Here is a 22,609-nt window from a genome sequence, read left to right as displayed (position 1 = left end):
TTCTTTACTTTTTAAATCAGGTTCATTTAACATTTCATTACTCTACCAAATATTAAAAACCAGAACCCATTTCCAACCACATAAACTTTCCCTGTGCATCTTCTCACTGCCGCACACACACACACACACACACACACACACACACACGCACACACACACACACACACACACACACACACACAGCACAGAGGAGACGCACAGATCTAATCACAAATAGACATGCAGATATAATGAACCAGAGTTGTTCCATTGCTCTTTCATTCGGAACACCGTGGCGAGAAAAGTGCTCACTGGGGCAAAAAGCTAATGGGGATCTTAGCTGAACTACAACTGGAAAATAAACGCTTAAACGGAGACGATGAAAAGCCAAATGTCACCTGTGAACGGCATTCAATCCCACGTCAGCCTCGCAGCCATTTACCGTTCAGTTCTCCTTCAAGTGAAAAGATAAATTCCTCCTCCTGCAGACGCTTGAGAGTAATCATTATGAGATCATGAGTCATAATGGTGAAAGTAAAAAAAAAAGAGGCTATTTAGAGTTGAATGCATTACATAAATGCATTTCAACCCGAGCACTTTTCCCCCCTTTTTATAGAATTTGTTCTTAAATGTCATTCAACTTTAAACAGGAGGTGGGCTCAGGAAGTATCAATCAAGCGGCCGCACAGAGAGAACGCTGCTCTGTGGTTAAGGTTGTACATGGAGATTAATATGCTCTCATCATTTAAAGCTGCACTGATCAATATTGTTACAGTAACGATGGATCAAATGACCGTGTAGTGTGAAAGAGGTGGCTCAGAGAAGCATCACCCAACTCTGCAGTTCCTCTCGTTTTAGAGCCTTTTAGCGTCTTTTAGCTCGTTGTTTCGGTTATTTACCTCCCAGCTTTACTAACCAACCAACAGAGAGACAGAGCTAGCGATAGCTGCCAACAACTAGCCAAACAGCCCACATGACTGACTGCCATAATGCGATCAAATGTAATTGACACTGTTGCGTTAATAGCAAAATGGACTAATCGCGCTTTAAACCGCCGCCTTGAAACAATGACGAGATTAAAGCGTTATCTTACTTTCGAGGCCACGAAAAGCTTTTGGGGAGCAGAAGCTTTCATCGCCGGTGAAAGCAGACGGTCCGTTTGTTTTAGACTGTCTCTGATTTTTAATATACGGGCTGTTTACTCAAAGAAATACACCCTCAAGCTGTATTTTAAAGGGATGAAAAGGCAGAGGAGCCAGGTGCCTTTATCCTGTAAGGCTGTGCAAATAGCATCCGTATGAATTAGAGCACTGCGGGGTCCTCTTCATGGTCCCAACTTTTTTTTTTTTTTTTTTTTTTTAAATAATGCATTGATATTATTCAAGCAGGCTGGTCTCATCCAGCATTGTGGCAAGGATGTGGAATTCTGAGTAGCTGTTTGTTTGGCAAGAGAATAAAACCCGGATTTGAAGCCTAAGTCCAGTTCAAAGGTAACCGCCGCGGTGCAGATTCTTTCATCCGGTGCTGCAGAGGTGAGGTCGCTGCAGAAAGTAAATGATGTTCGAACAGGTCTTTCTCTTCCTCTCTCTGACTTCATTGTCCCCCCCCCCCCCCATCAGGGTGACAAGTGCTCTGCTGCTGCTGTGACAATATTGAAGACAGGGGGAAGAAATTCCCACACAAGACATGTATTCTCCTTCTTCTGTGTCATTATCACAGTCTGCCTCGGATGGGAAAATCAAAATCTTTTCAAAGCCTGATTCTGACGTGACAGAGGATGAAACAAACCTCTCCGTCCACCACAGACAGAATGACAAAGATGGATCTTCTCAGAGGCCGTCTTAACGATGCCTGAATGTGGCGTTGGAGTGCTTTGATTTGCGGAGAAAAGAAGGAATTCGAATTTGATTCGAGACTTGATTTCATTTGATTTGGAGAGAGACGAGCAGGAGAAGGAAGAGCGCAACAAAGAACAAAACTGAGGGAAACACAGCACACTTATCAGCTGCTCTGTACCGGCGCATCTTCAGCTTGCAACAGTCTGACAAGTCAAAAGATAGAAAAAAAGAAAAGAAAAGAAAAGAAAAAGGAAGTGCGTGCAGAATCTGACATCCCTCGTCAAACAGCGAGCAAAACGGAGGAGCCCTGCCAGCATCAGAGAGCAGCCGGCATCTCTACATGAACCTCTGACCGCTGACAACCTGCACTGCTCTGTTCATCTCTCACACACACACACACACACACACACACACACACACACACACACACACACACACACACACACACACACACACACACACACACACACACACACAGCAAAAATAGTTTAATCTATACACTGAAAAACAATTTTTAAGATGGATTTTTCTTGAAACTAAAATGGGTTGCCAGTTGCACCAGGAGCACTGACATCTTGAGACGAGTTAAAACAAGAGTTAAAATGAACTTGAAATTGGATTTTCTTCAAAAAACAGTATATTTATAAATATATTCACCAGTGTGGCTTAATGGAGTCCAGACAGAGTCAGTAAGTGGTGCTTGTGCCAGCTAATTGGCTTCAGCTGTAACATTTATGTGGCAAATTCATCAGCTGCCTAGAAACCAGCCGACTACAGTAACAACTGATCCCATTCATCTAGGTTTGTACGGCGACCTTTATAACCGGACACTTCTCTGTTAGTGCTCCGGTGATGCCTTCATGCCTTCATGCTGCTGCAGCTCCATCTGTCACCTCCACCTACACATCATATGCTAAGCTTTTGTTGCTGTTGATTCAACTCAGACCTGATGTTCATGTGTTTTTTTTTTTGTTAAAGGGGACTCAGTTCTTGAACATAATGCTCGTTGTTGTTGTTGTTGTTGTTGTTGTGAAGAGCAGAGCCTTTTCCACCAAATATATAATTATTATAATACAATAAATGGTAAATTTCTTGACCGAATTAGAAAGATAGATAGATACTTTATTAATCCCGCAAGGGGAAATTTGTTTAATGCTCATCTCTGTGAAGCACATGAGCTCTACAAATAGCACTAAAGGTTCGCTACTACAAGGAACTTTTGGAATTTGTCATTGATTTTGGCGGTGTTTTGAGCACCACAGATTTGTGGTTTTAAGTGAAATGCCTTTGCCAGCTATTGGACGGATTCCCATGAAATCTGCTGCAGAAATTCAAGGCAACCAGAGAATGAATTTTAAACACTTTGGTGGAATGCAGACTTTAAATCTAGCAACCAACACGAAGACGACTTCTGTTCAATATTTAGTTGCACTAGTTAGCGAATGTTAGCATGTAGGTGAAACTAAACTTTACATGATAAAGCTCTGCCTCACTGTCACTATGGCTTGTAGACTCAAAATCTTGTTCGGCATCTGTTGATAAAAAGATGTATGTAGAACATTAGATAAGAAGTGGCTGATGAGCAAATAATCTACTAGATACATTACAATGACGTTTTGAAGCATCAAGTTCGACGTTATGGCCGTCGCCATCTTGGTTTTTTGCAACCAGAGAACGGAATTGACCATATTTGGACGGTGGAGTGAAGTGGAGACGCTTTATACAGCTCTGGTCGTGATAGCGACCTGTCAATCACAAGGTGGCCCCGCCCTAAAGCATACTCTGCTTTATGGTCTGTTTGACTCTAAATGGACCATCATCTGCAAACTTGTGAAGTTTGCAACCTGAGAGTTTAGCAACCTGAGTTTGCAAACTCCCCCCCCCAGCCTTTCACAGCAATTGTGTTCGATGCCCTTCACCGCTGCCACACACAATCAGCCCCCCCCGCCACAGAGAGGCGTGTGGGGCGGATTCACGGGATGCCAGTGCCTGCCACACATTTGTTACTCCTGTCACCAGCTGCAGGAGACATCTCATAAATGGGGTGGACTGTGTCTGTGGGAGTCAGTGGATTGTCTGTCTTGTCACACAGCAACATTCAGAATTGCTTATGCCTACACCCCCTCTTACCTTCACCACCACCTCCCCACCCACCTCCTATCCCCTCGCCATCCGTCTCCACGCCGCCTCCTTCCCTGCTCATTGTTACTGTCTGCTCAGACGAAGCCATGCGGGTTTCACCAGAAACTCCTTCAGCTCGGATTCCTATCTGATACTTCTCTATTATCTTAATCAACATTTGAATGTAAACGAGCCAGGGTTAGGAAACTACTAGCTTTCATCTCATAATGTCAACATGTTCCTACTTGCAAATATGACGAACTGATTCACGTTCATTGATTTTTTTTTTTTACCCATGCTAGCTGCATATGGATGCAATGCTGGGCTGTCGGTCAGTCTCCAGAGGACGACTCATATAAATAATGGATGGATTAACTTGTGCATTTTCATCCAGCACCATCATCAGGTCAAGGTGTTTCGTATATACCTTGTTCAGAGTTGATGTAGAATGACATTGAGGCTCCAGTCCTATGTCTGTTCTTGTGTGCACAAACGGCATGAATACTTCACTTGACAAATCTTAAAAAGCTGAAACGGACCATGAAGCAGCTTATTACCATCAAGGTGTAAAGAACTAATGAACACGTGGGTCAACCAGCCGCTTTGCTGCGGTTGCATTTAAGAGTCATAAAATGTCCTTTTACAGCAAACCAATAACCCCTGCAGACACACTAAGGCAATCAGGGCTGAGCACTGAGCATGACTTGAATTGCCGGAGTAATAATAATAATAACCCGGTGAAGTCCGGCTTCTGCTGAAGAAAAGCCGCTTTCTGATTAATTAAAACCTGGTCTGCACGCTTTTGCTATCTATGGCTGAGACATGAGAGGACACGGGGCGGCTTCCACTGAAGCCTGAGGCCACCGGCTTTATGAGGACTGTAAATCAAAGTGGTACTGAAATGTAATTTTTTTTTTTTTTTTTTTTTTACTAAGTCACAAAGTTGAGTTTTTTATTGGAGAACTGCGGGGATGGATTGTCCTGGTGGTGTACCTGCTGCTCTTTTTGGTGAGAAAACAATGAATAAAATATCAACTTCTCTTTCTATCGCTAAAAAGGGCCGATGATATAATTCCCGGCGTTATCAAGGTCGGCATGCCAGCTGCTGTGTGAAATCATAATTAGCGATATATATATATTACCTCTAATGTGATTTTCTCATTAAATATCAACCATCTAATCAAACCAAAGATTGTTTTTTATCATCGAGGGAGTGCGGTTAACTCATAACGCTGCAACCTCTGCTGATACCAAGACAAGAAACGCAGATCTGATGAGTATAATATTTTTAAAAAGAGAACATTTTCTGCTCCCTTTAGTGTCAAACTGCTTGTTAGCGGGATATTAAATTGCATGTTTTTTAGTATAGCGATGGGAATAGGAAAGATTGGAATGTGAGTCATGATATTGCTGATCTCCCAGATACGGATCCTGGATTTTAAAGGTCATCTGGAAGCGGCTCATAAAAGCCCGTGAAGAATCCATGAGTCGGTGATCCCGGGCTGAGCCTCGTACCCCACCGACAGAGAGCGGCGGAAGATGCAATTGGCTCGTCATAAAGCTCGTCAAGCGGCCGGTCTGATTATGTTTTTGTTTATTTTTAAAACCGAAGGCTTTCTTTGAATAGTTGAGAAGAAGCGTTGACGCCGTTGTTGTTTTTTTGTCTCTCCGCCTACGTCACGCTCCTTCAAATTCAGTTGGCTATTTAACCGTAACGTTTGGTTCTGGTGCAGAAATTGTCATCTTTTGAGAAATTAAAAAGAGCTTTGTCGGTTACAATAAACCGTCAGTGCAAAACCGATATGCAGTGACATCCTCTAAAGAAATACAAAAATTGCTGATTTGCATTGCAAAACAGTTAATAATCCACCCAATTATGACCGTGTTTCATATTTTCAGACTTATTACTGGACAAATTGACATGCTAATTTGGATATGTTTGCTCTATAGGAAGCTTAGTCAAGCTTTGTTTCTTTGCAACGCTGCCGCACTGTTTTGTAAAATCCCTGTTACATAAACAGTGCATAATGGGCACACAGGGAGCCGTGGAGATATCTGCCGGTTACAATAAAAGATATATATAAAAGTAAAAAAAAAAAAAGAGAAGCACAAAAGATCAACCACAGTAACGTACGTGGCACCGGACAAAAATACCCCGGGTATTACTGAGCGCTGTATTTCTGGAGGAGCGGAAATTAGCTGAGGTGTGTGATTTTGATTAATATTTTCAGTCACTAATGAGTCATGACCAGAGAGCGACTCGCTGATGAAAGCTAGATAACCCTGTGAGAGCCGTCTGATCTGGATGTATGGAGAACCGCTTAGTCATTATGATTTGTTGCGGATCTAGCGGTGACTTCCCCTTTTTCATGACACTAATTTAGCTACGCAGTGAAAGATTTAAAGCAATAAATAAAGTTAGGAAAAACCCTTAATTGTCATCTTGCACAGAGTTAGGTGAGGAGATTGATCCCACTCGTATGTCTGTACACTAAATATGAAGCTATAGGGCTGGGAGTTGATTAGATTAGCTTAGCTTAGCTTAGCATAAAGGCTGGAAGCAGAGGGGGAAACAGCGAGCCCGGTTCTCTCTTAATAAGTTAAAAACTACCAGCACCTCTACAGTTCCCGAATAAACTCGTTCATCTCTTTGGTTAAAAGGAAATGTTTTGGGAATTATGTCTTTCTGAGAGCTAGATGATACTAAATATGTACGCTAAAAGTAAGGCTACGGCCATCAGGTGGTTAGCTTAGTTTAGCAATACTTAGTCTATCACTGTTCTTACCTAAAACCCCATTTACACATCTATGGTTTATTGGATAGCTATTTGATGAAGAGTTCATGAATCCAAGAAGCATTCAAGTCGGACTGAAAACCCGAAATCTGATTCGCATGTAGTCCAAGAGACCAGGTTTGTGGTCTGACCAATGGAGATGCATATATGTGGTCAATGTGGAAAACAAAACTACGTTAAATCACATGTGGATTTCACCAAGACACTTTAGATTCGTGACCAGCAGACTCCAGGATTATGTACTGATTTTTTTACGATAGAGATATCTTCTTCATCTTGCTTCCAGTCTTTATGCTAAGCTAAGCTAATCCTCTACCGGATCCAGATGTGTATTATTGAGTGCACAGACACGAGAGCTGTATCCGTCTTCTCATCCATCTCTTGGCAAAAAAAGCAAAAAAAGTGTATTTCAAAATAATGTCAAAAGTAATGCTCAATTTAAGCTCCCCATCGAGAACAATAGGACCCTATATCCAGCAGGACGTGGTTAGCACTACAATGGAAGCTGGCACACAACCTGGCCCAGTTATCAGCTCCACATTTCTTAGAATTACCCATTTTATTAAAATAGTGACCCCCCTCGTTAATCTCTAAAACGTATTAAAAACTAACTTTATCAGCAACTCCATTGACCTTTTTTGAAAGTTAACAATCTTCGCCTTGACGTAAAGTTGGAAAAGGAACGTATCTGTTATTCTGAACACGCCCTGAAGCAGTCAAATGACACGTCTGACTTGATTTATCATGTTTCATTATGCAGCTCTCAGCTCGTGCCGTTATCTATCTTGCCAACTTACACGGGGGGGAAGGGGGGGACTGATTATCACGCTGATGGACCTCGTGTAAGGACTTTCCAGTAAAACCACGCCAGAGATTTTTTTGAAGGACTCCATGGCTGGAAACATCATGGAGGGCATAGACAGCGATAGTCAAAGGGCCTCTGCTCAGACCGGGTTTTGAAGCTCACAGGCTTCACTGCGCTTAACCGAAGACGGGGATTTACTGCAGCGTCGGTAAAAAATGAACGATGCTCCGATTCCCGAGCGTTTGATCAAGTTTACGGCATTTTGTTTTCACGACACGTCACGCTTATCTAACAGATGGAAGCAATAACTGTGCGGGGCGGGAGGGGGGGGGTCCTGTAATCGCTTGCCAAAGTAATCAAGTCCTTTTCATGAACTTATTTATGGAAGCTCTCACCGCATCACAGCCACCCCCACCTCCCTCTGCTGCCCTACATACTGTACTCCAACAGCTGCCGCATGTCTGCACTCCAGCAATCAAAAGGTAAGAAAGGGTTTGGACAACCTTTGATCAGAGCCCCCCCCACCCCCCCTGCGTTTTTTTCTTCACCTCGTTTCACCTTTGAGATGCACTTGCATTGACACAAGATGCAGAAATGCACCGTAAAACACAGGGTGCTACAGCTAGTGGACATCTCAAAAATGGAGACTGTAACCTTCCTCAAATCGATATATAGACGAAACAAACAAGTAATCCACATTGTTCTTCTTCATTTGAGGGTTGACTGGCGCACTCTCTGTTATCAAAAGAGTCCTCTCGCTGAGCTCTCTTCTTCTGCAACAGATTAGTGGCATTAGCCTCTTTTCTGAGACAATGTGCGCTACATTTAGGATTGCATTGAACTACATTATATTATATTACAGTATATTGCTCGACTGACGTGACAAAACGTCAATGTCCACTAAAGTCAACGTTTTATGTTTTTGTCACGTAGCTCTTGAACTTTCATGGTTATTCGACCCAAACGATGATCTTTACCTAAACTTACCTTTCAAGTCATTTTGTTGCCTAAACCTAACTAAGTATTTCATAATCTAGTCCTAAACTTACCAAGTAAGAGTTGTGAGTGACACCGGGTTAAACATACGTCTCTACTTATTTGAATGGAAGTAGACTTTTTTTATTTGGCAATCAAATCTGTCAACAGACCGTTTACATGGACACACACAGGGAAGGTAAGTGGAGGACTCTCTCTCTCTTTCTCTCTCTCTTTCTCTCTCTTGCTTTCTCTCTCTTTCTCTCTCTCTCTGTCTCTCTCTCTTTCTCTCTCGCTTTCTCTCTCTTGCTTTCTCTCTCTGTCTCTCTCGCTCTCTGTCTCTCTCTGTTTCCCTCTCTCGCTTTCTGTCTCTCTTTTTCTCTCTCTCTCTACACACCCTTTTTTGTGTTGCTTCCCATTTCTCATCCTTTCACCTTTTATTTATTCTACAGAGTACCGTACATCCTTGAATGCTCCTTAAAAACATACTCTCCATCACGTCCGTTATTGGCGATGATGATGATGACGATGATGCCAATCACAGATGTTGATTGTCATGATGATAATGACGATCGAGATAATGACTATTATTATTACTCAGATCAGGTGCATTTAGTGTGGAAGTAAATGGGTGATCGTGATAATGATGATGATTATGATTAATATTACACAATTATAAACTGCACCTACTACACATTTCTTTCTTTCCACACTTAAGTATTCATTAAGATCAGCACAAAAGTGTTCCTGGTTGTGTTCGGTACAAACTAAAGTACAAACTACACAAAGCAGAATTAAGATTTGGGTCTCCATGTGCACTGGTGCGTTCAGGTACACTATGAAAACAACACGTTTAACGGCCTCTGTGATGAGAAAAGGGTTCGTTCGTCACGCGATTTAGCAAATCTCTGACAGATCTTTTTTTTTTTTTGCTGTGTGTCTTTCCTCAGTGGACCGTGAAAAGCAACACCACAGAGTAATGCCGCTGCACAGTCATCTCACCACAGCTGACACCTCTGTTAAGGTGGGATGCGGTAGAAGGTCACGTAAAGGGCCAACAGACCCCGAGGGTTCCTCTCTCTGCTCCTGTCTCCTTTTTCTTTTCCCGCGTCAAAAGGAAAGCCTTCATTCATCAGAACTGGTGCTCTCACCTTTGAAGCTGGGGCTGGCAGTATATTTTTTTGTCATGGCAGAAAAATTCCATCATAACTATTCAGCATATTATAATTCAAATGGCCAGAAAGAAGACTTCTACGCCTCCTCTTGGCTCTGTGTCTCGGGAGACTTTGAACAACCGCGGGTCATTTCAGAGAGTTCCTATCGGCCGGTCTACGAATGCAGATGTGCGTCCCTTCATATGCTGAAAGCGACAGCTGGAAATGTTGCCATTTCAGCATTGGCAGCGCACTAAAAAAAGCAACTCCAAAAAAGGCAGACGGACCCATCGAAAGGAGAGACTGACAATATCGCCGAAGCGTTTCGGAGACGGAGAGAAACTAATGGTGGTTCGGCAGCATCAAAGTGAGGCTCACGGCTTACTGTAGCTACAGTAAGCATCATTTATTCTCCTTCTTTGTAATAGTTCTGAAACCTTTCATCGATATTGTAGCTCACTGGAGCTTCGGATCACAGTGCGTCATCTCGAAGGGCTTTAACGGCACCGGGGTCACGATCATGACGGGATGATGTTTTGAGGTGAATGACTAGTACTAGTATTAAAACTGACTTGAGTCTCTTCACTCGTCAACCCCGGAGCAGAACTACTCGCGGAGAAACTGCAGGCGGAGCAGAAGTCTGACCTCCAAGTGCCAATCAAAGCAAAGCTTCTCGTTGGCTTCATGACTGATCAATCACATCTGTGACTCCGTCAGGACGAAGGCAAAGGAAGCACTCGGCAGAAGATCACAGATATGAAGGCGTGTGTGTGTGTGTGTGTGTGTGTGTGTGTCGTTGAGAAGTTACCGGTGGGAGCAGCTGTCACTCACCAGTGAACACAAGCTTCTTCTTCTTCTTCTTCTTCTTCTTTTTCTCCATGTTGGCTCAGCTTTAGGTTAAGACGTCTGGAGAAAAGAGTGCAGCCTCATCTGCAGTTCCAGGCTTCCAGCTCAACAGGGAGAGGTTTGTAGCTTAATCCATGATAAAAGCACACAACTTCAAGCAAGTCCGACAAAATGATGTAAAAGTCCATTTACTAGCTTTTCCAGAACTTTTCTTGGAGACATAAAGGTGTACTAAAAAAATAAACATAATGCGATTTGGAATGCAGCGCAAGATATTCAACAATGCGCCAACGAAGACGGGGAAGAAGACGACTGCTGATTGTAAATGCAGGATGTATAGTATAGTATATGTAGTATAGTATATGTAACATAGTATATGTAGCATAGTATATGTAGTATAGTATATGTAACATAGTATATGTAGCATAGTATATGTAGTATAGTATATGTAGCATAGTATATGTAGTATAGTATATGTAGCATAGTATATGTAACATAGTATACGTAGCATAGTATATGTAGCATAGTATACGTAGTATAGTATATGTAGCATAGTATATGTAGCATAGTATATGTAACATAGTATATGTAGTATAGTATATGTAACATAGTATATGTAGTATAGTATATGTAACATAGTATATGTAGTATAGTATATGTAACATAGTATATGTAGTAGAGTATATGTAGCATAGTATATGTAGTATAGTATATGTAGCATAGTATATGTAGTATAGTATATGTAGCATAGTACATGTAGCATAGTATATGTAACATAGTACATGTAGCATAGTATATGTAGTATAGTACATGTAGTATAGTATATGTAGTATATGTAATATATAATATAAAAAATGAGAATATCAGATATTTCCCCATGATCGGGGAGGATCAGGTCCGGAGTAATTTAAAATAAGGACAAGAAGCAAAGAGAAACCAGTTAATTGGAAGTAAACTTCCAATAAAAAATAGTGCTTTTGTTCTTAATAGGACAGTTTCTGAACCATAAAATATACAAAAATATAAAAAAAACAGTATTCTCCTTCAAACGAGGAACAGTGGGTCAGCAGGACATGAGGTCCAAATGAGGACCCACAGTACCTATTAAAAATGTCTCGCTGCAGAAAGAGACCTGCAGCGAGACAAAACAAAGTTCAAGCGAGCAACTGAATTACAACCAAAAGGTTCCTCTAGAACAAAAGGCTCGCCAGACAACCAACCAACCAAACCACAGCAGAACTGTCACCAACAGAACCAGAGCAGACGAATCAGAAATGTCAGCAGTGAAAGTGTTGTGTGTTCTCTTACTCCTCATCAAAAGGCATTTTGTGTACATTTATTATTCAAGGTTGAAACCATTTAACAGCTTAGAGTCTAGCAGGGTGGATCCTGATTTACTGTCTTATTCTGAACTCTTACGTAATTAAACAAAAAGGTCAAAATAACCCTCCATTAATTCGACTAAAACATTGTAAATCAGCTGTGTAATTGACTTCGCTTCCTGCACGCAGTAGGTTCTTTTAGCACCTCTCCTTTATGGATCATAAATTAAAAAAAAAAAAAAAAAACAGCTGGAAAATTTGAAATTAATTTACATTCAAACGTGGACTCAAACCACCGCTGACCACTCCGCAAACGTGAGGGAAAAGAAAAAACAATCTCGCCTTCATCAGAGGATAAACACCTCTCTGTTTATTGCTGTTTGCTTTGGGCTTTTTTTTTTTTTTTTTTTTTTTAAAAGGCGGCGGCTCATCAGGCGTTCCGGGAAAAGAAGAGCACCGAGCCGGGCGGAGTCACGCTTTTAATAGACTTTTATGACCGCGATTTATCCCGCCGCTTCCTGCGGGATCAGCGCCACGCCTGCGAGGCCGGCTACTTTGACCGAAAAACAGGAGCAGACGGACAGAGTGATAGCACAAGGTGACCCGGGAAAATGTACAACCAAAAGACCTGATGTTGAATCCAGAATCACGCTGCATTTATCTCTGATTAAGAGACAAGTTCAGAATGAAATGTGGAGCTTTTGAACCTGCAGAAATGAGTCTCTTGTCTTCTACTTTTTGCATCTAAAATAACAAACCGAAGGCTTCGTGGCGTCCGTGAAGCAGGTTGCAACGCATTCGGGTCCACATGCATCAAACCAGGCGGCGACGTGACGCGAGGCCTTAATGGTTCTGGTATTGTTTTCGTGACACAGAGCCTCTTTAAACATCCACGCCCAGAGCCCATTAACTGAGGAGTATTTCCTGCCGGGAGGCTCGTAGCGCCACACGCATTATGATCCCCGTGCTCCAAAAACCCAGCACAGACGAGGCCCGGCTAATGGACTCTATCTGCAGGACGATTTAACGATCGCGTTCAGGGAATGCTGGATGCATTTCAACAAAAAAAACAACCAACATGTCAGTCGTGTTACTTAGAAACATTTTTTTATTTGATGAAAGTATTTTTTTTTCTTTTCTCTCAGGGTCAAGTAGGAAACTTTACAAATACTATACAAGTCAGTTGTTAGATTGAAACCGGAACACACACACACACACACACACACACACACACACACACACACACACACACACACACACACACACACACACACACACACACACAAAAAGAGAAAAAAAAAGAGGGACGACTGACGCCGCGAGAGGGTGAACTGGATGTGCTGTCGGTCGCAGCGGGTGAAAGTAGATCCGGCAAGATCCTTCACAGTCTGGAAGCTTTTTATAGAAACATTAGGGGTGAAGACGGAAGCAGTGTGTGATGTTAAGTAAAGTGCACGCCGCATCGGTTGTATTTACCAAACCAGGCTTAAACCAAAGCACACCTACCTCTCTCTCTCTCTCTCTCTCTCTCTCTCTCTCTCTCTCTCTCTGCTTGCTTGCTTGCTTTGCTTATCTTGCCTCGTGCAGGTTTAAAGGGCTAGCTCACCCAAATAACCAAAAACATATTTTGTCAATAAAAAAAAAAAAAAAAATCTCTCTCAAGCTATATCTCAAAAATAAATCATCTGCTACCATATGAACCTCCTGGTGGGTCAGACGTCTCAGAGAGGAACACCCTGAGACAAGACTTGAATAGTTAACTCACCCTCTGTGGTAACAAGGCTTAAAGCTCCAGTGTACACAAAGCAGGACGCAAACTCAGGTCAGGTGTGATCCGGTTCACGGCGGCGGAGAGAAGCTCACCTTCACCGCAACGTCACCGAAACGTACAAACGCCTCGAGGAAGGAAAGGACTCAGAATAAACCACATTCAAACGTCTCGACCTGCTGGTTGTGGAGGCCAAAAAAAAAACTAAAAAACCCCGGAAGTCCAGAGTAAAAATATTTAGCTGCACGCCTCGACGAACCTATTTTCCAAACTCTTTGGCATGTACGACCATTTAATAATTTCATTTATCATTTTCTCGTCGATATAAAAATTGAGATATAAAAAAAAAAAAAGTATCAAATTTTATGCCTCCTACGGTTTTGTTATCTTACAATAAAATGTTAAACATCAAAATGTTTTCAATCAACGCTACAAAAAGAATCTACGCCTTTATTTACACGGCAACACTTCTGTACAGGACATTCATCGTTATCACGGCACACATTCATGGCTCATACATCCTAAGAACACACCGATTCAAAACAAAAAAAGCAGAAAAATAGGATTTTTTAAAAAATTTTTTTTTTTTTTTTTTTTTTAGGTACCACTTGTTGGGGCGACCGGAGCTGATTGTTGTTGTCGTTGTCTTTTCTTACTGTGAAGGAGTCTCTTCATTTTCCACGTCACATAAAGTCGTTGAGCTCCAACTCCAAGGCCGCGGCCATCTCGTCTGCCTCCGAGCTGCTTCCTCCTTCCTCCTCGTTGGAGTCTTTAGACGATTCGTCGGCAGATTCCTCCTCCGCCGCCTCCTTCTCCTCCTCCTCCTCCTTACCGTCGTCCTCTTCCTCCTTGGCTTCATCGTGCTTACGCTTGTGGCCTCTACAAGAAAAGAAAAAAAACAAAAACACAAAATATGAAGTGAACAGCTTTTACCTGTGGGACTCCACTGCTGCCGACTCAAACAGGAGAAACATGGAGGTATCATTTTTGAACATTAATTCCAAAATGCTGCATCTTTTTTCTCCCTTTGATACAATATAGAACAAAACCAGACACATTTAACAAAGACAAGGAGTACACTCATTTACCTGCTCTGTTACTTTCAGGAATACTTTGATAAATATATATATATATATATATATATATATACACATATACAAATATACCAGTATCTGTAAAGATGAATCATTAAGGCGGTATCTTGTTGGTTTAATTTGTGGAGGCGTAAAAGTTCCACAATGTTTAGGAATGTCACAATATGACACTTTAATATCAGGATCACCAGAAATATCACAGTTTTACATTTATTAAATCAGAATATTTTGAATATAGCCAATAAACAAAAAAAAAAAAGGTGAACAGAACTACACAGACAGAGACAGAAAAACACACCCTCAGGTGGTAATTCCCCCCCCCCCAAGAAGTAAACAGTGACATGTTGTGAATTACTCCCGGCCGAGCTTAGGTCCAGCTTACAACAATTAGCTTTTTACCTTAACGTGGGTCCCTGAGGACCGGACGATTATCTGGAAGTGTCGCCACGCTTTGCAAATTGGATATCCGTCTTCTACAACTCCCTGGTCATTTTGTAGATATCCCAAAAAAAAATTATCCCACCCTGACAATTTGCTGGAATGTCAGTTCCCTCCAAACCAAAAACGTGCTCCGTGACTCGAGAGAAGATTTGGTTTTTCAGGGGAACAATGAAGGAATCTGGACACAATAGATATACGTAGCTTCTATAGCTCTGACTGTTATGAAACCGTTATGACAGATGGATCCTAGAATAATGCAAACACACTTGTAGGCCAAACAAGGAAGCAAACAGAAATCAAACCCATATATATATATATATATATATATATATATATATATATATATATATATATATATATATATATATATATATATATATATATATATATATATATATATATATATATATATATAGACCATCATCTCTTCCCACACCTGATCGGATGGCTGCAGCTCGACCGGCTGTTGCTGCTTTCACTTTTTCCGATCATAAATACACGGTGTCCGTTCAGAAAATCAACGTTTTTTTGTTTTTTTTCTAACCCGCCTTCCAACATCTGTTTCTCACTGAATGCGATGCAAGAAAAGCTGGTAGCTGGTTTTTAAAAACACGATCACGACGGTGTCTGAATACAATCTAAAGTGGACGTTTCTCCACCGAGCAGCGAAAAACTGAGCTCTAGAGATGTAGAATAGTGAATAAAAAAAAAAAAAAACCCAACAAAATCAAAGAACAGCTGATCCACACGAACATGAAAGCACTACGGGATACTCCCCAGTTAAAACAAGAACACGGAAAAGAAAGGGAATAACTTGTTGTACTGCGTGTTCAGCACTGCATGTCCTCTTGAGGATCACACAATGTAATTAACACGGGCTTGTTCTCCCCCCCCCCCCCCCACGGAGCTGAAGACATTCACAAAGGACTGAGAGAGGAGGCTGCTGGGAGATCTAACGGCCCTTCAGTGAGGAAGAAGAAAAACAGCGCCGTGGTGGTGAAGGGCTTCAGAACAGTCGGTTAAAGATGGATCGGACGGATATTTCTATCCCTCTCGTGCAATGATGTGGTTAGCCTAGCTTAGCATCGGGCTAAACAAGCCAGCCTGACAAACGCCTCTCAACTACAGCTACATATTTGGGGCCTAGCGATTGTTTTTGTGCTGTGGCTCTGTGGAGCTCTGAGTCTATTCCATACCCAGACCTACGCTGTGCTTTCTCCTCTTCACATATCAATTTTAGTTGCGTATCAATTAAAGAAACATTTTAATATAACGAGTTATTAAATCGGATCTTACCTTTTTTTCCCCCCCCAACTCAACTGGGTTCTAGATTAAAGTGCAGCGTTATTTCCCTGAGTGGCTAAAGGATTCTTTCGTACGGCTGTAAACATCGCCAGGTTCCACTCTCCGGCTCCTCCGTGACATCCCCCGCACAGCGCGCTCATTAGCGCGATGCTAACGAGGCCGTGTCGGGGGTTTATTGTGGAGGAGCGACGCCGGCTCTCATTAGGAACGCGCCGCTGTCAGACCGGCCTCGCTGACCCTAACCCGCCGACAAGCACGGCTCTGGCTGCGCGTTCATTAAAAAAGGTCAAAAGGTCAGATGTCGGCGGAGAGGCTCGGTGACAGCGGACCCCCCCCCCCCCCCCCCCCCCGTGGACTGTGTGTGTGGGAGGGAGACCGAGGCTCCGGTCAGAGGGTAATGTGAGGCTGGGAGAGAGAGAGAGGCCGAGCGATTAATGATTATTTATCTGACAACAATGTGAGAGAATGAGGGCAGCGCCGCCATCACCGACACCGTATGAGTCATTGCAGTGTGTGTGTGTGTGTGTGTGTGTGTGTGTGTGAGAGGATGAGTAAAAAAAAAACAACAGCCTGCTCTTATTTCCAAATATTAACAGTTGAGCCAGCGGGGGGGGTGGGTGGGGGGGTGTTGGTGGGGAAGCGTTCCTCCGATGCTTTCTGCCTCGCATCATTTCATCCAATCTAAATCCTCGTCCATTAATCCAGCCGCCCACAGAAACAAGCTCGACACTTCCACTACGTTCACTCACGTCGGCTTCAGTTGTGATCCCCTTTCATTAGATCTCTGCTGGTTTTTACATGCTGTTAAAACTGCAATGCTTGTTTAACAAAACACACTTTAGATGGAATAATCTATGACGAACGCTCTTGTTTTTGACTTAAAATCTGACTTACAGTCTCATTTAGATAGTAAATAGTAACAGTTCAGGCACTAGATATTGCAGGAGGAGAAGCAGCGCTGGACGTTTTCACCACCATGAAGAGGTTTTATGAGAATTCGGGACGCAGCCCTTTAAAAAAAAAAGAAAAAAAAAAAAAAAAAAAAAAAAAATCGCCGAATCGGCATTGTGACAGATTACTGACCTTTTTTAAGCGTCAGGTGAATTTGGCCTTCAAAAAGCTCGTCAGTGTAGTTCAGTACTCCGCTCCCTCTTCACAGAATACAGCCCCCTGTTGTTTTTTTAAGTGTCGGGGGTCAAACACCACAAACCAACTTTGGGGAGACGTGAAAGCGAAACGGTTCACCGGCGTGAGAGACGAAAAAACAAGCGGAAGCTGAGGCTTCTAGACGCGCTTTACACAGAGATACAAATGTTCCATTAATTGTCTTCACTGCATATCGCTCCAGTCGTAAAGTCAACCCGCGTCAGAAGAATTTTAAGAGTTTCCATGACGTACATGTTCCGTTTCAAAAAGGAAAAGCTCTTGACTCGGTTCTATTTCTCAGCGAGAGATAATTAGACGGCGGCTCGGCGTAGAGCGCCTTCATTCAGAGGATCGATCCCCGGCTCCAATAGTCCACGTCGATGAGTGAAGACACTTAACCCCCGAATTGCTCCCAGTAAAACTGTCCCCGGTGTGTACGAGTGCTTAGTTAATTAAAGTCCTGATGGACAGGTAGGCAATTTGCATGGTCGCCCCCCCCCCCCCCCCCCCTTGCCATCAGCGTATATGAATGGGAGCGAATGGGTGAACAATGCCACGAAGTGTTAAAAAAAAGCACTTTGAGCGCTCAGGAGACTAGAAAAGTGTTACACGAGTACAAGTCCACTTAGGCTACATCCATACTACTCCGTTTTCGTTTGGAAACGGAGTTTCAGCCATCGTTTCCGAAATGATCTCCCTCCGCGCCACACGCCTGGAAGCGAATATCACTGGGCATGCGGCGATGTAAACAGGAAGTAGATTGTCGTATTTTGTAACTAAGCAACCAGAGTAATAAAGTAGTCTTTAATGATCGTAAGTCCGTGTTTGATACTTAAGATTTTCTCTCAAATCTTCCTCTATAAACTCAAACAGATACAGTTCGTGGAAAGTTTAATAAGTTTTATTTTTCAGACTTAATGTTAGTGACAGCGCTGCGGGTCTCTCTCTCCCTCCCTCCCTCCCTCCCTCCCTCCCTCTCCCTCTCTCTCTCTCTCTCTCTCTCTCTCTCACTGATCGCTACAATAACAGCTGTTTCTCCCCGCAGACATGCAGACTTTAACTGGACAACAGCTGCTAGTAAAGACAACAAGGTCATCAACTCCTGTAATCAGTTGTCCGTGTTAAATTAACCTGGTAGTCGATCGCGGGTGTTACGTCATCGTTTCCAAACTTAGGCGTTTTCCGTCCGTTCCACACGAATACGCTACCCGGAGTTTTCAAAGTTATCCGGCTTCGGGATCGTTTCTAAACTCCTCCGTTTACGGTGCTCCAAAACGCCGGCGTAGTGTGAACGCTCAGTGTGACCGGAGCAAAACATATGAGTTTCCAAACGAAAACGGAGTAATGTGGATGTACTCTTAGTATTAACTATACAGAAACACCGGCTTTGTCCGGAAGTTGTAAAAAAAAAAAAAAAAAAAAACGCTGAATGAATGGAGTCAAGAGGAAGGTTGGCCCCGAGCCCAGAGGGAGCACTTTAAAATCAAGCAGCCGTCGACGACACAAGAGGCCCGGCAGGCCGACCCCGTCAGCCGGTAATCATCAAGTGGACGTCTGGTTATTCATGCACCTGTTAGAACCTCCATTTGAGAACCGGGGAGAAACCCAGATCTACCGATTTATTTCCCGCTCTCTCCAGACGCTTTTCGAAATGTCAAAAAAATGTCACTAATGTCCCGTTTTGTGGGGGCAAAAAAAAAACCAAACAAAAAAAAGGTAATACGGTGATGTTAAGGCCATCTTGCTTGGAGATGTGATTATCTGTCTGTGCGGTGGCAGTGTGATTGCATTAAGGGGTGAGGAGAGGACGCCGCCGCCGCCGCCACGGAGCACCTGGCTGGTGAACAAACAGCCTGCAGCCACAGCCGCCTGAGCGCATCGTTAGAGATACATAAGTGACATAAATGAGTGATATGAGTCCCCCCCCCCCCCCGAGATGCATTTCTACCAGACTGTGTGTTTAGGTCCCAGACAGCAGGGGAGCGTTCAGAAGGGCTAAGACTTTACATATCGGGGCTACAGACTACAGTTTAATCTCGTCACGCCGGAGAAAACTATCACTTCTGGTGAGTGAAGAAGTGAGCTCTTACTGAAGTCTGAGGCTGTGAACTCTACCCAAGGCAGCTCAGTTGAGGAAGGAGGCAGAGAAAGATGAGGAGGTGGAGGAAGGAAAAAAAAATGAAAGAGAGACTTCAAACGCTTCTGACAACTCTGCTTACAGCGAGGAGGAAGGAGGGGCTGAGGGGAGTGAAAAAGAGGCAAACGGAGGAAATAAAGTGTGAAAGAGGAGGAACGGAGCGTGGCCGAGTGGAGGTAATGAACTAGATAATGAACTAAGCTGTTGGGGACTCTGATCTTCTGGGTTTCCCCTGCAGAGTCTCCTCCAGCTGGAGGAGGGTCAACATCCACCGACCTCGTCTGAGATCAAGAGATCTCCGCTGAAAACAAGGACACCAATAACTCCCCACGAGTAAGATCAGTGAAACACCTTCTCACACTCCAGGTCACCTCCGCCCCCCCCCCCCCCCCATTATCTCAGATCATAGACAGCAGATGTGTCAAATACAGATGTAGTTCGACGTATCCACTCCCGTCCCTCGTGTGTTTTAAACGGCTCCGTACGCAGCGAGCTGATAAGCGGTGCAGTGAAACGAGCCGACGCTCATCTCCCCCCGCGCTCCTGAATGACATTATCTCACTCTGAAAAACTGACAGACGGGAGGACAAAAGACAAAAGGACGAGTGCCGTTGTGGGGTGGTGGTGTCTTTCTTCTTCTTCTTCACGAGGGACGTGTCAGTTTTGCTTAACGAAGGTTTAAAAAAAACAAAAAACAAGCAGACGTTCGGCGGCGTTTGCGAGGAAATGAGAGGCGGAAATGCAACAACACAAATGGCTCCGTTGAGGTTTTTTGAGGCCAACTTGTGGGAAAAAAAACGCACGTCGACAAAGATTTGAGGCAGGAAGCGATGGAGGAGATTTGATGTGCTTGAACATGCAGAATCCTGCAAGAACTGTCTTTTGTTCTTTGTGTCAGAAAAACAAAAAACGGATGACAGATGTTGTTTTACAGCACATGGCAGTGTGTATGGACTCCTTTTCTGGATAAAAAAAAAGGAGTACATTCGGCAGTGTGATCTACAAAAAAATAAAAATAAAGTGGATGTGTTCCAAAAGTTTTCGTCTTTTTTTTTTAAAGCAGAATTCCCTCTTTGTGTTGCGATCCCTCGGCTGTGACTCGGCGCTGCGCACAGAGCGGATCCAACGCCAAACGCAGAAGCTCGGTATCAGCTTCAGTTTAACGGAGGCGGTAGATTCTGTTGCCCATAATTTGGAATTGAAGGGATCTCTTGAAATCGTTACAGCACGCAATATCCTCTTCCGTACATATGGCTACGTTAATATCATAGGGATTAGACTGGACTGGATACTTGCTGTATTGCATGTAAACCAGTAGCAGATTTGATTAAACTATCATTTGACTTCAAATAAAAAGGTGAATTAGGGTTACGTTCCTTCACCTGGACTGTAGACGACACATGCAGGAAAGAAAGGTAACGTCCCAGAGCAACGACTGTGACAGAGGTGTGATGCAGCTCGTCAACTGTGTGATTCACTGTCACACTGTCACTTATATCGCCCCAGTTATACCCCCCCCCCAATCTCTGGCTCAGCCACAGGCAGCGGGATCACATTAAAGCTCCGGGGCGTCCTTTCATACGAGACGCTTCTTCTTTTCTCTGTCTTGCTGGCATCACCGGTTTTTTTTTTTTTTTTTTGACAAGGCCGGTCGGCATCTTTTCCACGGGAGCTGGAGACGGATTTGGACTCGGAGCTCTTGTAGAAAAGAGAAGAACCGCCGGCTTACTTTTTTTACAGGTCGGCACAGTGGGTGTAAGTCGTTAAGACGCATACATCCCGTAAACCAGAGGATCCGTGCGACAGCGCGGTTAACGCACAAATAAACAACAATAAAACAGTCAAAAGGGAAGTGGGGCTCCGACGCTGCTTTATTCATCCGTATGCTCATGTTGTTCCCTGCTCACAAGATATTTGAGTTCTTTGCTTTGGGGCTTTCCATCTCTCGACTTCACCTGAAGTATGCAAACAACCCCCGTTACCCCCGACGACAGAGGCTGAGGCATGACGAGTGAAAACTACAACGTTTAAAGGGGCTCTCCATCAATTCTAGTGTTAAATTCTAGATATCAATATTTAGGTGCATTTGCTAGATAACTCCCCACACACACACACACACACACACACACACACACACACACACACACATAAATTTTAAAGAAAAGAAACGCTGTCTTGAGTTCCTACAGCGAGTCTGAGGTCATTTCTGATGTTGATTCAAAGCTGTGACGCTGTGGATCCGCTCCGTCTGAAGCAGGACACCTGCTGAGGCATCAAAACTTGGAAGGATGTTCTTTTGATTGGACATGGAAGTGAATTTTTTTTCTTCTAAACCTCTCATCTAAGAGTTAGAAGTTAGAGCTGCATTATGAGCACCGGCATCACGAGCTCAAACAGAATCCACAGATTTCGGACGTTGACGTGGCGCTTTTTTTTAAGCCGCGGCTGCTTTGATACTCCCACCGCCGCCACGCGTTCTCCTCATCAGTACATGCCAGCGGGCGGAGAGAGAGAGAGAGAGAGAGAGAGAGAGAGAGAGGAGAAAGAAAGAAAGAAAGAAAGAAAGAGAGAGAGAGAGAGAGAGGAGAAAGAAAGAAAGAAAGAAAGAAAGAAAGAAAGAAAGAGAGAGAGAGAGAGAGAGAGAGAGAGAGAGAGAGAGAGAGAGAGAGAGAGAGAGCGCCGAGCACAAAGAATGTCCTCCCCCGTTCCTAATTGCCCAGCGATGACGAGGCGGCGTCTTAACGAGGTGCTCCTCCGTTCACTACCTCTATTGACGAACGTATGGGTCAGTTATTGCTCAATGACGAAGGCTCGATGCGGAGACCAAACTCAGGGCCTCAATCAGCGCTGGGCGAAGGTTTGAACACGGCTAATATGTGCTAC

The 22,609-nt window shown here is 43.4% G+C and overlaps 1 protein-coding gene across 1 annotated transcript in view; it reads right to left on the bottom strand.

Annotated features, from left to right (window-relative positions):
* Positions 1–12,925: 12,925 nt before the first annotated feature.
* ctdp1 (CTD (carboxy-terminal domain, RNA polymerase II, polypeptide A) phosphatase, subunit 1) overlaps positions 12,926–22,609 on the bottom strand; it is a 46,886-nt gene continuing 37,202 nt past the window's right edge. Inside the window, exon 13 of the mRNA XM_068731245.1 lies at positions 12,926–14,482. Within this exon, the coding sequence (XP_068587346.1) occupies positions 14,287–14,482 (196 nt within the window). The 3' untranslated portion in view covers positions 12,926–14,286. The remainder of the gene's footprint in view (positions 14,483–22,609) is intronic.

Source organism: Cebidichthys violaceus, unplaced genomic scaffold, assembly GCF_023349555.1.
Source record: "Cebidichthys violaceus isolate CVI_PGR_0920_01 unplaced genomic scaffold, fCebVio1.0.p SCAF_50, whole genome shotgun sequence".
In the NCBI taxonomy this organism is placed as follows: Eukaryota; Metazoa; Chordata; class Actinopteri; order Perciformes; family Stichaeidae; genus Cebidichthys; species Cebidichthys violaceus.
The sequence above is the reverse complement of the archived record's forward strand: the minus strand, read 5'-3'. Positions and strand labels throughout refer to the sequence as shown.